Source organism: Narcine bancroftii, chromosome 7 (assembly GCF_036971445.1).
Source record: "Narcine bancroftii isolate sNarBan1 chromosome 7, sNarBan1.hap1, whole genome shotgun sequence".
NCBI classification, from domain to species: domain Eukaryota; kingdom Metazoa; phylum Chordata; class Chondrichthyes; order Torpediniformes; family Narcinidae; genus Narcine; species Narcine bancroftii.
In genome coordinates, this window is record NC_091475.1 from 64,074,279 (window position 1) to 64,088,479 (window position 14,201).

Consider the following 14,201-nt stretch of genomic DNA (forward strand, 5'->3'; position numbering starts at 1 on the left):
CACTTATACCATAAGTCATTGGAGCAGAAATAGGCTGTTCAGCCCATCAAGTCTGCCCCACCATTTAATCATGAGCTGATCCATTTTCCCACTCTTCTTCCATAACCTTGGCTAATCGAGAACCTATTAATCTCAGAAGAAACAGAAACAAAAATCAGCCATCCGGCACGTCAAGCCTGCTGCACCATTCATTCAATAAGATCGGGCTGTGGACACGGCTCCACCTACCTGGTTTAATTCCCATATTTTGTAAAAATCTATCCATGCTTAACATATATTAAATGAAATAGCCTCTGCTGCTTCCCTAGGCAGAGAATTTCATAGATTCACCACTCTCCAGGAGAAACAGTTACTCCTCATCTCTGACTTAAATCCCATCACCTGAATCTTGAGGCTATGTCCCCTTTGTTTTAGTTACATCTACCAGTGGAAACAACTTTCCTGCCTGTCTTGTCTATGTCTTTCATAATTTTATTTTTGTACAAGATCTCCTCTCAGTCTTCTGAATTCTAGCAAGTGCAGTCCTAGGCAACTCGATCTCTTTTCACGTTAACCCTCTTGTCTCTGGAATGAACCCAGTTAAACCCTCTGCACAACCTCTAAAACCAGTGCATCTTTCCTCGTGTTTTCAGTGTATAAAGCTTTTCCTCATCTCACTTTTTGGTTCTTTTTATACTTCACCTTCGACCAGTATCTTGGGAATAGATTATTTCTATCCATTCTTTCTATGTCCTTTTTCATTTTAAAACCCACTTGTGTGCTCCTTTCGAACTTTCTCAGCTCCAAAGAGAAAAGCCTAGCTTCTCCCCTCTTTCCACATAACTAAGTCTCTCATTTGAGCCATCATTTTGGTACCTCTCTTTCGCAACCTCTCAATTCCTTCAAGTCATAAAAAATCTGGCAAAGGGTTGAGAGCGTAAAATCTTTCCCCAAGGTAAAAGTGTCACGTAGTGGAGGACACGCATTCAAGATGAGGGGGAGGAGGTTGAAGGAAAATGTGCAGTGCAGATAATTTAAGCCAGAGAGGTGAGTCTGTCAGGGTTGCTAGGAGCAGTCATGGAAGTAGATGCAATAGTGGTGCTTAAAAACCAAACACAATCTCCAGGAAGAAATCAGTGGGTCAAGCAGTGTCAGTGGAAGAAAAACAATAGTTACGAATCTTCGCAGAGATGGTGGTGGAAGCAGATTCGACAGTAGCATTTAAGAGATTTCAAGAAAGACATGAAGGTGACAGAGGGACATCCTTAAGTTGCAAGCAGCAAAGTTCTAGTTTGAGTTAGACATCATGTTCAGCATAAACATGTGGGCCAAACAATTAGACCCAGAAGTAAATTAAATACTCAAGTATGTCTAAAATGGTATTTTAAAGTTCATCATGACTTCCCTTCATTTGCACTTTTTTCTCTATTTATAAATCCCAGAATCCCAAATGAGTTCTACAATTTTCTCAAACTGTTCTTTGACTTTCAACAAATAGTAACACAAGTGTGCATACACACACCAACACATATATGCACACAGGGTTCTCTCTCTATATACCTTGGGATTGCCCCTGTATCTGTCCAAGTTGTTGAGATGAAGTTCTCCACCAGCTCCAGGTTCATGGGAGTAAATATCACCATCATCCAGTTCTATTCCAACTGCATTGACACTACAACCAACAATGACCACCAATACTTCGGCTTTGGCAGAAGCCTGTAGGTTTGGCACAGCGTTACAGATCAACAGTGTTTTGTGCAGTCCCACCAGACCTGGCAACAATGTGCTCATCCAGTTGTTCACTAGGAACATTCCAGTGGAGCTGAGATGGAGGGCAAGACCAAAGAGTGGAATCAACGATGACAACCATCAAAGGAAGAGCTGACTGTTCAGTGAAGTATCTTCAGACACAACAAATCATCAGCACACTGGAACATCAGCATTACAGTTCAAGTGTAGGTTTGGCAGGACACAAGGATACTAGTAAACTCAGCAGGTCAAACAGCACGCATAGAAAGCAATGGGCAGTCAATGTTTCAGCCACAAACCTTTCAAAGATGGGGAAGATACCTGAATAAGAAGGTGGTGGTTGGGAAATTCAAGTGCCCAGGAATGAAGAAGGCTACAAAAGGTAACAAACACAGCCAGCTTCACCATTGTAGAGAGGTCCTGCATCAAAAAAGCAGCTGACTTCATAAAGAACCCCCATGACCCTGGTCACAACCTTTTCTCACTGCTCCCTTCGGGCTGAAGATCAGAAGCCTAAAGGCTAGCACCTCTCGGTCAAGGACAGTTCCTTTCCAACAGCTACCACCTAACCATAAACTTCTCTGGCACCACCAAAAGGGCTGTCTGAACTGTTTCATTTTTTAAATTTAATTTAGACATAGAATCATAGAACACTACAGCACAGAACAGGCCCCCTTGGCCCTTCTAGTCTGTGCCAAACCATTTTTTTTTGCCTAGTGCCACTGATCTGCACCCAGTCCATAGCCCGCCTCACCCATCCCATCCATGCACCTGTCCAAATTCTTCTTAAATGTTAAAATTGAGCCCACATTCACTTCAGCTGGCAGCTCGCTCCACTCTCAATATGAAGAAGTTCCCCCTAATTTTCCCTCTCACCCTTAACCCATGTCGTCTGGTTTATATCTCATCTACCCTCAGTGAGAAAAGCCTATCCACATTTTATCTATCCCCCTCATAATTTTAAATACTTCTATCATATCTCCCTTCATTCTTCTACACTGCAGGGAATAAAGTCCTAACCTGCTTAACCATTCCCTGTAACTCAGTTCCTGAAATCCAGCAAACACCTTAGTAATTCTTCTCTGCACTTTTTCAATCTTATTGATATCTTTCCTGTAATACATCACAATGACAGGACATTTAGGCCCATAATCCCATGCCACCCAAATGACCTATGCCCCCAGTACTCTTTTTGAATAGTGGGAGGAAACCGGAGCCCCCGGGAAAACACACAGAGACATGGGAAGAACGTACAAACTCCTTATGGACAGCGCTGGATTCAAACCTCAGTAGCAATTGCAGGAGCTGTAACAGCACTGCAGTAATCGTTCCACCCTGAGTAACACTAGTTCTTTTTCTTGCAGAATGGTTACTGAGAATATTTATTAACTAGCTCAAGATTCAAGATTCTTTTGTTATCATACAAGAGAAGTAATATTACACAAAATTGACAGTCTCCTGTAAGGTGAAGATTCAGCACCCCTTACAGTCAGAGAAAGAGAAGCAAAAGGGAGTCCCTTGTCACTGAGTAACCAGTGCTCCTGCAGCTACACAAGCACCAGAAACAAACCTCCAACACAATCAGGAGGAATCAGCACCCAAGACCCCTTGAGAGAGCTACTGGCCCACAGCATACTCTCCCATCCTGGTTCCAATACCTGGTACCCCTTCCGCCAGTCTCCAGCCATCCTGGTTCCAATACGTGATGCTTGTTCAGCCAGTCTCCAGCCGTCCATCCCGGTTCCAATACGTGGTGCCCCTTCAGCCAGTCTCCAGCCGTCCGTCCCAGTTCCAATACGTGGTGCCCCTTCAGCCAGTCTCCAGCCGTCCGTCCCAGTTCCAATACGTGGTGCCCCTTCAGCCAGTCTCCAGCCGTCCGTCCCGGTTCCGCTATCTGCTATCACTTTATCCAATCTCCAGCCGTCTGTCCCGGTTCTGATACCTGGTTCCCCTTCAGCCGGTCTCCAGCCATTCCAGTTCCAATACTTGGTTAGCCAGTCTCCAGCCGTCCCAGTTCTGATACCTGGTACCCCTTCCGCCAGTTTTCAGCCATCCCGGTTCTGATGCCTGGTACCCCTTCTGCTAGTCTCCAGGCTTCCCGGTTCTGATACCTTGTACTCCTTCCGCCAGGCTCCAGCCATCCTGGTTCTGATGCCTGGTAACCCTTCCACCAGTCTCCAACCGTCCCAGTTCTGATACCTTGTACTCCTTCCGCCAGTCTCCAGCCGTCCGGTTCCAATGCCTGGTACCCGTTCCGCCAGTCTCCAGCCATCCCAGTTCCGATGCCTGGTACCCAATGTTGGCTGACACTCTCATCCATAAACTAGGATGTCGCACCCTTCAGGAGTAGCAGAGATTCACGTGTACTTCTTCCAACCCAGTGTCAGTGCATTCAGTGTTAACAACATGTCCTCACCCATGCTGGGTGAACCAATCACTCTGCAGAGTAACTGCATTCGGTCCACAGGAGCAACCCTATGCTTGAAACCCCGGCGCCGGGCCGCACTGAAACCTATTATTGATATAGATTGTAAGTCCAGACCTCACACTGCACCCCCCACACCTCACTCCATGCCTCTAGACCTCACGCCGCACCCTCCACACCTAACACGACGCCTCTAGACTTCACATCGCACCTCTAAACCTCAAACAGGGATCCACATGTCCAGTCCTCACTACCACTGAGATCACAGGACCACAAAATTCTCACAGTTCATCCTGGAATCACTCTGCAACGACATGCCAACCCACTGAGTGGGCATTCGATGACTGAAGGAAATATTCAGAGAAGGCCATTTTTCCCCTTACCGATGGGATCACTGATGAGACGGCATTCCTCAATTATGGTTCACCACACAGTATCAGACATTCCTCCAGTTTTGATTCCTGCACATTTGCAACAAAGGCATTTGACTCTTTCATTTAAAAGACACGACTTTATGGAAGACATAGAGTAATGTTCACACTATGCCAACTTAGAGAAGAACGACACGCACACCAAAGCCTTGGAATTAAGACTGCACTTATATGGGCCCCAGATGCTGACGTTAGAGCCCCACATAGTCGGAGCACCGGCCTGAGATTGGCCAGTGTTACCGCCATAGTTCCCCATCTTCCCGCCGTTTGGGAGGTCACTTGAGATGACAGCCGGTGTCACCCCAAGGTCCGCACAGTCACCACTTTCATCAGCCATTTTGTGGGTCACTGTGTCTCCATGTATGGGCCACTACAGTCTTAGAATTAAAAAGTACCAATTTACAACAGAGATGAGGAGAAATCTCTTTATCCATAGGGGAGTGGATTTGTGGAATTTGTTGCCATATGCAACTGTGGAGAAATTTAAAGGGGAAATTGATAGGTATCTAATTAGTCAGGGTATCATGGGATATGGGGACAAGGCCAGAACTTGGAACTAGATGCAAGAACAGTTTAGCTCAGGGAGGTTTCATTTCTTGTGATCTTGTAATAGAAAGATTTGCAAGCAATTCTGGTCATGGCTCACACAGGGAGTGCGGGAAGTCCCCGACCCCAGTGCTCCACTGCACACGTACCTATGACAGATTGTCAACACAAACCATTAACTCATCCCATCTCTCCAGCTGCTGCCCGACCTGCTGACATTCCGTGCCTCTTTTGTCACAGAGAGCCTAAGATGCTAATTGAACATTTTGAGTTAAATGCAAATTCCACTTGGATTACGTAACATGACGCTGATGGTTTCTGTCAGCCCTTTTGGATTTGTACCCAAAGTGATGCCAGATCCGGGACATTACAAGTATCGCAATAACGTTACTCTTCAGAGCCGACCTCTTTCGTCGTTCCCTCCGATGTCTTGGAAGCTCAGTCTTTGCTTCAATTCCTCCATCATCCTTGAGAGCACAAATCATGCCCCAGCACCCTCACTTTCTGTCACCACATACGAGAAGTATACAAACTCCCTGCACAAAGAAAATGGAAGTGACAAGAGACCACCCCCAACCTCCCTTGAAATGAATTTAAATTATTTTGCAATCTCACATCCATTTGCTATCTTAACATCGAACAGTACAGCACAAGAACTGGCCCTTCAGACAACATGTCTACACCAAACACAATGTCCAAATCTACCTGACCCATATCCCTCTATCCCCTTCAAAATACTATCTTGAAGCCTCTTAAACACCACCATTGCATCTGCTTCCACCACTACTCCCCACAGCCCATTCCAGACACCCACCAAGTCAAGTTTATTGTCATCTGATTGTACAAGTACAACCCAACGAAAAAAAATTTAATGTAAATTTAGACCTACAGCATGGTAACAGGCCATTTTGACCCACAAGCCTGTGCCGCCCAATTTATACCCCATTAACCTATACCCCGGTAGGTTTCAAATGGTGGGAGGAAACCAGAGGCCCTGGGGAAAACCCTCACAGACATGGGGAGAACGTACAAGCTCCTTACAGACAATATGGGATTCGAACCCCAGTCCCGATCGCTGGCAGTGTAAAGGTGCTGCGCTAACCGCTATGCCAACCATGCTGTTCTCTGGTCCTTGGTGTAAAACACGCAGACACACAACCAGACAAACAATACACAGGCAGGACAAGTATTTACAGTAATAAATAAATATTCTTCATGAATATGCAAGTATTGGATGGATAGTGTGAGCCGTTCCTTTGGTCATTCGGCATTCTCACTGACCCAGGAAGAAACTGTTCCTCAGCTTGATGGTGCTGGCTCTGATACTCCTAGATCTCTTCCCCAACTGGAGCAGTTGAAAGCTGCTGTGTGTGGGGTGGAAGGGGTCCTCAATAACTTTGCACGCCCTCTTCAGACAATGATTCCAGTAGATTGTGCCAATGGGGGGGGGGGGTGAGGGAGGAAGGAAAGGAGGGAGACTCCTGTGATCCTCTCTCCCGGTCTTGTAGTCCTGTGGATTGACCTCTGATGCATTACTCTGCCACCACTCCCCATATAAAATAATTGCCCCACACATCTCCCTTAAACTTCCTCTCATTCATCTTAAACACATGTCAGAAACACAAACCTTAAACACAACCAGAATTGGACACAGTATTTATTCCAAGTGCTGCCTCATCAAGGTCATATTGTTGACACATAAACAGCCAGTTTTGTATTATTACTTGGCATGTGGCAATTTTACCACAGAATCTACAGCAGAGAAACAGGCCATTCAGTCCATCTAGTTTGTGCCAAACTATTTTTCTCCCTCATCCCATTGGCCTGAACCTGGACCATATCCCTCTACCCTTCCCATCCATGTACTTCTCCACATTTTTCAGAAATCTCAAAATCAGCTGGCAGCTCCTTTCCCTCTCTCACCACTGTGTGAAGAACTTACCTCTAATATTCCCTTTTAAATATTTCACCTTTCACCTCTAACCCATGTCCTCTGGTTTGCATCTCACAGTGGAAAAAGCCTGCTTGCATTTTAAATTTAGACATACAGCATGGCAACAGGGCAATTCGGCCCTCAAGTCTGTGCCGCTCAATTTACACCCCATTAACCTACAACTCCTGGTACATTTTGAACAGTGGGAGGAAATTGGAGCCCCCTTAGATAAAATCCAAGCAGACATGGGGGTGATCTTACTCAACCCCAGTCAGTGGTGCTGTAAAGGATTTGCTTTATCTACACCTCTCATAATTTTGTTTGTTTCTATTAAATTCTTCCACACTCTGGGGAATGAAGTCTGAATCTGTTGAACTTTCCCTGTAAGTCAGCTTCTCAAGTCCTTGTAAATCTTCTCTGCCTTTGGAAAACCTTAGAAAAAAGAATCTGAGTTCATCCTATTGATAGTTCTCATGACTTTTATTACGTCTCCCCTCAGCCTCCGATGTCCAGAGAAAACAACCCAGGTTTGTCCAAATTCTCCCCATAACACATCCCCTCTAAATCAGGCAACATCCTGGTAAACCTTTTCTGTCCCCTTTCCAAAGCCTCCACATCCTTTATGTAATAGAGGAACCAGAATTGGACACAGTATTTATTCCAAGTGCTGCCTCATCAAGGTCATATTGTTGACACATAAACAGCCAGTTTAACGACATGCATACATTTTTTGTATTATTATTTGGCACTAAAAAGAACCTTACCTGGTGACACAAGATGGTTTGCTGCACCAGCCTCATATACCCATCCAACCGGACTCCAGAGTTACTTCTGCTTCTCATGGTGACCAGTCCAAGGCTGCACAGACCGTGTCAGTTGAACTTACTATTGGTCAGCTGTAATCCGTTGACTTGAGTCCACCGATGACCAGCAATACCAGTGTGGATGACCAATGTCAATTATTAACCAGTAAAAAGCAATGGCCCAGCAAAAACAGTGATTGATCAGCTGTCATAAGTCTAGTCCAGTGATGAGTGATAAAATACTTGAACCATTAAATCAGTGATGGCAATTGTCCCTGTTATTAATTGTCCTTAACCAGTTTAGTCCATGAATGACTGGCGTTGTCCAGCAGTCACCAGTTTTTTTCCAAGGTGACAACTTGTAACCAGCAATAACCAGGGCTGTCAAATGGCATTGACGACATGGAGCGTGGTGCATTTGGGAGGTCCGGACAGCTCAGGGACAAGGTCAACCTTCCAAACAAAGACCAATGTCATCCCCACATAAAGGCACAGTGCACACAGACACGTACAGAAACCAATGGGGGCACACACAGAGACCGTCAGAGAGCCCGTGGGGACATGCGCAGGCCCGTTAGGGACCCAGCAGGAGGCACCATCACCACAGATCCTCTCGGTGTCCATGCACTGGGCTCCTCTCCCCCTTCCCACCCCTCCACCTTACCCCTTTCTCCCTCCCCCCCTCCGCTCCTCACCCCTCTCCTCTTCCCTCCCCCTCCCCTCTCACTCTCCCTCTACCCTCACCCCTCCCCCATTCCCCTCTCTCACCCCTCCATCCCTTCGCCCTCCAATCCCCCACCCTCTCTCCCTGGCCCCTACCCCGATCGCGGCGCCGCACAGGCCCTGTCGAGGGACGGGTACGGCGGTGAGCGGACGGAGGGCCCTGCCCGGCCTGGGCCCAGCTACCTGACCAGCGGCGGTGACGGGAGGACGGCCGTTCGGACGCGCTGCGGCTCGGAGCCTCGGCACAATTCACCCGCACGTCCCGGGACAAGGGAGCCGGCGGACGATGCTCAAGCCTCGGGGTCAGCAACTCCTGGCTGCCTTCCTTCCCCTCCTCCCTCTAGCCCCGCCCCTCCTCCCTCTAGCCCCGCCCCTCCTCCCTCTAGCCCCGCCCCTCCTCCCTCTAGTCCTGCCTCCCACTGGCCCCGACCCATCTCCCCTCCCAATTCTCCTCCCCTCCCTTCCTACCTATCCCCTCTCAATACTCCCCTCTCCTTTCCCAATACTCCTCTTCCCTCCTAATTCTACTCCCCCTCTCCCCTCCCAATACTCCTCGCATCTACCCCTCCCTTCCTCCCCTCTCACTTCCTAATTCTCCTCCCCCTCTCCCCTCCCAATTCTCCTCCCCCTCTCCCCTCCAAATTTTCCTTCCCCTTTCCCTTCCCTATCTCCCCCTCTCCTCTCCCAATTTTCCTCTCCCCTCCCAATTCTCCTCTCCCCTCCCAATTCTCCTCTCCCCTCCCAATTCTCCTCTCCCCTCCCAATTCTCCTCCCCCTTCCAATACTCCTCCCTCTCAACACTCCTCCCTCTCTCCCCTCCCAACACTCCTCCCTCTCTCCCCTCCCAATTCTCCTCCCCCTCTGCCCTCCCAATTCTCCTCCCCTCCCTATATTCCTCCCTTCTACCCTCCCTATACTCCTCCCCTTTCCTCTCTCAATTCCCCTCTCCGCTCCATTCCTTCCTTCTCCCCTCCCAATACTCCTCCCTCTCTCCCTTCCAACCCCTCTCCCCTCCCTTTTCCTCTAGCCCCTTCTCCTCCTGGCTCCCTTCTTCCCCCTGATATTCCTCCCCCTCACCTCTCCCCTCTCAATACTCCTCCCTCCGGCCCCTTCCCTCATGGCTCCCTTCTTCAAGATACTCTCTCCTCCCTTCACCCCTCCATCCTTTCCCCCTCTCCCCTCCTTGCTCTCCTCTCCCCCTTCCAATACTCCTCCCCACCCCTCTCCCCTCCTAGCACACCCCATTCCCCTCTTCCCCAGTACTCCCCCTTCTCCCTCCCCTCCCAGCACACCTCCCCCTCCTTTCCTCCATCCCCTCATCTCCCCTCCCAATACTCCTCCCCACCCCCCCTCCCCACTTCCCCTCCCAACTCTTCCCCTCCTTTACCTTCCCCTCCCTCCCCTCCTGATACTCATCCCCTTGCATGTCCCCTTTCCATCCCCCTCCCCACCCCGCTATGTCCCATGCCCTTTCTCCATTTACATCCCTCCCCTCTCTCCATCCCCTCCCCTCTCTCCATCTCCTCCCTCTCTCCATTCCCTCCCTCCCCCTCTCCATCCACCATTCGCTCCCTCCCCTCTCCGCCTCTTGCAATCCTCACCTTCCCCGTCTGCATCCCCCTCTCTCCATCCCTCCTCTCCATCCCCTCCCCTCTCTCCACCCCCTCCCCTTTCCCCTCTCCATCCTCCATCTCTCCATCCCCACTCTCTCCATCCCTTCCTTCTATCCATCCCTTCCTCTCTCCATACCCCCCATCCATCCCCTCCTCTATCTCCCTCTCTCCTTCCTTCCCCTCTCCATTCTCTCCCCTCTCTCCATACCCTTCCCCTCTCTCCATCCCCTCCTCTCAACCTCCCCTCTCTATTCCCTCCCCTTTCCATTTAATCAAAATTGAACGTCTGGTTGTCAACAAAGTAAAGGATAAAATTTAGCTTTGAAATGAAGTTAGCAAAACGTCAACATCTGGAGGTGATCGATAAAAAGCAATGAAAGGGCAAGGTTCCAATATTAACTTAAAAATTATCTATAGTGTTTGAAAAAATCTTTTCAAAATTCTTCTAGGCAGGGCAGGTCCAGAACATATGAACTGAAGAGGCACCACCTATTTCACATTTGCCCCTGATGCACCATCAATGACTCAAAAGGCAGAAGTGAACAGAACTAATGGGCTTTTATTCACAATAGAATTAAGGCACCTCCCTCCCTACTGGTCGACTGTCCCAAACTGAGGAGGGAGCTGTGGGACAGTCAACTTTACTCATCAGCCTGTGGGAGGAGCCACAGATACAGACAGCCAATGTGTGCCCAGACAGGTAAATGTATGCATACAGTGGTTTCCCACGTTCACCCTTGTTTTTATAGAGTCCAGTTGGGTGAAGTGTTCATGATACTATTATAAATTAAGTCCTTCAGTACTGGCGACGACTGTGGTGCAGCGATGAGGTCCTGGACAGTCTGGGGAACCTGTATGCTGTCATCAGTGTTGAGTTGATGGGTGCATGGTTGCGGGTCTGGTGTGCCATTTGTTGGGGCTAAGGTAATGTGCCATGGCCCTGGTGCATCGTGAGTGGCGAGGGGTGGGAGGGGTATGGGGTGATCAGTGGTGGTCTCTAGAGTCTCTGAGGGTGCCAGGTCCCTAATGGAGACAGTGTCTTCTTTCCCACTGGGGTACGCCACATAGGCATATTGGGGGTTGGCGTGGAGGAGGTAGACCCTTTCGACCAGTGAGTCGGACATGGCTCTGGAGTAGGACCAACCCTGGGGACATCAGCCATGCCGGCAGCGTGGTCCCTGTCATGGACTTCCTTGGAAAGGAAAATATATGTTCATGTGGTGTGGCATTCGTGGCCATTCATAGAAGGTACTTGATTGAGTGGAGCACCACAGGAAGGGCCTCTTCCCAGCGGGAGACTAGGAGGCCCCTGGACAGCCTTCCAGGCCATAGCATTCTCCCTTTCCACCTGCCCATTCCCCCGGGAGTTGTAGTTGGTGGTCCTGCTCGAGGCAATGCCTCCGGCCAGCAGGTACTGGCACAGGTCATCAATGAGGGCTCCCGATCGCTATGAATTTAGCTGGAGAAGCCAAACAGAGTGAAGAGACTGTGTAGGGCCTTGATGACTGGGGCAGCTATTATGTTGGGGCAGGGGATGGCAAATGGAAACTGTGAGTACTCATCAATAATGTTGAGGATGTACACGTTGCGATCCGAGGAGGGGAGGGGTCCTTTGAAATTGACACTCAGGCATTCAAAGGGACGGGTGGCCTTTATCAACTGTGCTCTTTCTGGCCAGTAGAAGTGTGGTTTGCACTCCACGCAGACCTGGCAGTTTTTAGTCATCAATTTGATCCCCTCGATGGAGTAAGGCAAGTCACGGGCTTTGATGGTGGAAGAACCTGGTGATGCCAGGATGGCAGGAATCATTGTGAAGGGCTTGTAAGGGCCAATTTGTGCGCTAGCACAGGTTCCGTGGAATAAAGCATCTGGGGGCTCATTGAGTTTCCTGGGCCGGTACGAGATCTCATAATTATAGGTGGAAAGTTCAATTCTCCACCTCAATATTTTGACGTTTTTGATTTTACCTTGCTGCTAGTTGTTGATCATGACTGTAACCACACGTTCGTTAGTTAGTAGGGTAAATCATTTCCCGGTCAAGTAGTATCTCCAGTGCTGTACCGCCTTGACAATAGCTTGGGCCTCCTTCCCGACTGGGGTGTGTCAATTTCGGGGTTTTGGAGGGTGTGGGAAAAGAAGGCGATGGGTGTTCCTGTCTGGTTAAGGGAGGCAGTCAGAGCAAAGTCTGACACACCGCTCTCCACCTGAAATGGAGTGGATTCATCCACATTGTGCTTTAGCGATGTCTGCCTTGATGCGGCTGAAGAATGCACGGGTCTCTAGTGTTAGGGGAATAGTGGTGGATTTAATGAGGGGGTGGGCCTTGTTTATGTAGTTAAGGCATAGTAGAGAAAAAGCCCAGGTACCTTTTCAGGGCCTTGAGGCTGTGGGGGAGGGGGAGTTCCAGGAGCAGGTGCATTCGGTCAGGTTTGGGACCGATGACTCTGTTCTCAATGACACAGCCAAGGATGGCAAGGCGGGTTGTGTAATAAACACTTAGCCTTATTGTGTGTGAGGTGAAGGAACGTCTGGAGGAATTTTTGAAGATTGGTGTCATGGTCCTGTAGGTCGTGACCACAGATGTCAAGGTACAGAAATGTGGCCTGCAACTAGTCCCATTTCTCACTGGAAGACCAAGACCCCATTGGTGACTCTCAGGAAATTATAGAGGCTGCCACCTGCCTTGAACCCAGTATATTAGCATCCTCCAGGTGGATGGGAGCTGGTGGGATGCCGATTTCAGGTTGATGGGAGAGAAGACCCAATATTATGCGATTTGGTCCACCATATCAGATATACAGGGGAGAGAGGGTACACATACAGCTGTGTGTACCTGTTAATGGTCTGACAGCAGTCGATGACCATCCTGTTCTTCTCCCCATTCCTCACTACCACCACTTGTGCTCTCCAAGGACTAGTGCCAGCCTCATCCGCCCTAACGAAGGCCCTGTCCCCCAGTTTACAGTTGGGGGTGAGGTTGGTGAACAGGAATGGAGGGATAATTTTGAGGGTGGAGTGCAGGTCGTGTGCAATGGGCGATCAGATTGTTGGCTGTGTACGGTGGCGGAGGAGGCAGAAGTGTTGATGGAGCACACTGGGTGATTTCAAAACCGCTGGATGCATACAACGAGAGGGGGATGGGGCCCATCATACCCCATCGCCACGCATTTAAGGTGACATTGAAAGTCCAGTCCCAATAGCACGGCAGCTCAGAGCTGTGGCATCACTAGGAGTTTGTAGTCTTTATAGTCTGTATCCCACACAGTCAGAGTCACTACCAGTAGTTGTGGATGTTCACTATATGTGATCTTGAAGCCAAGGAGGCTTTTTGGCTTAGTGGCCTTACCATGAGGGAGTAACGCTGCACTATGTCAGGGTGGATGAAGCTCTCCATGCTCCCACTATTGAACAGGCAACTTGTCACGTGGCCGTTTACCTGAATGTCCATCATCGATCTGGCGAGTGGATGGGGACTGCCCTGGCTGAGTGTGATGGAAGCCAATGTTGGATCGCTGCTTGTCGCTGCATCAGTGTTCGAGTGTTGAAGTGGGAGATGGCAGCATCCAAGATGGCGGCCCCATGACTCACACGTGGCGCTGCAATGTCTCAGAGATGGTGGCCTCCATGACTCACACATGGTGCTGCTGGATCTCAGAGATGATGCCCAAGATGGCGGCACCCACAACTCACACATGGCGCTATCGGGTCTCAGAGATGGCACCCAATTTGGCGGTCCTCGACTCACACATTTCACTACTAGTTCCAGGGATGGCAGCATCCAAAGTAGCAGCCCCCATGGTCCACATGCAGCGCTGCTATGGAGGGATGGTTTTGATCTGCACACCTTAGCATTGTGCCCTTTCTTCCTGCAGCTGGAGCAAACCATATCTTTCACTAGGCAGCATTTCCTTGAGTGCTTGCCCAGGCCACAGAAGTAGCACTTCGGGTGTTCATGGTGTACAGTGGTTATGGTTGGGTCATTGCTAGGACAGGGCAGTA

General features: G+C 49.2%; 1 protein-coding gene across 4 annotated transcripts in view; it reads right to left on the reverse strand.

The window, feature by feature from the left end:
- LOC138738973 (phosphorylase b kinase regulatory subunit alpha, liver isoform-like) overlaps positions 1 to 8,930 on the reverse strand; it is a 207,767-nt gene extending 198,837 nt beyond the window's left edge. For 3 of the 4 annotated variants that reach the window (XM_069890252.1, XM_069890251.1, XM_069890248.1), the window contains exons 1-2: positions 8,773 to 8,930; positions 7,828 to 8,319 (exon numbers count right to left, since the gene is read on the reverse strand). In XM_069890252.1, the coding sequence (XP_069746353.1) occupies positions 7,828 to 7,905 (78 nt within the window). In that variant the 5' untranslated portion in view covers positions 7,906 to 8,319; positions 8,773 to 8,930. Of the gene's footprint in view, positions 1 to 7,827; positions 8,320 to 8,685 lie in introns of all 4 variants that reach the window. The other variant, XM_069890249.1, reaches the window with a different exon arrangement.
- Between the last annotated feature and the right edge of the window lie 5,271 nt (positions 8,931 to 14,201).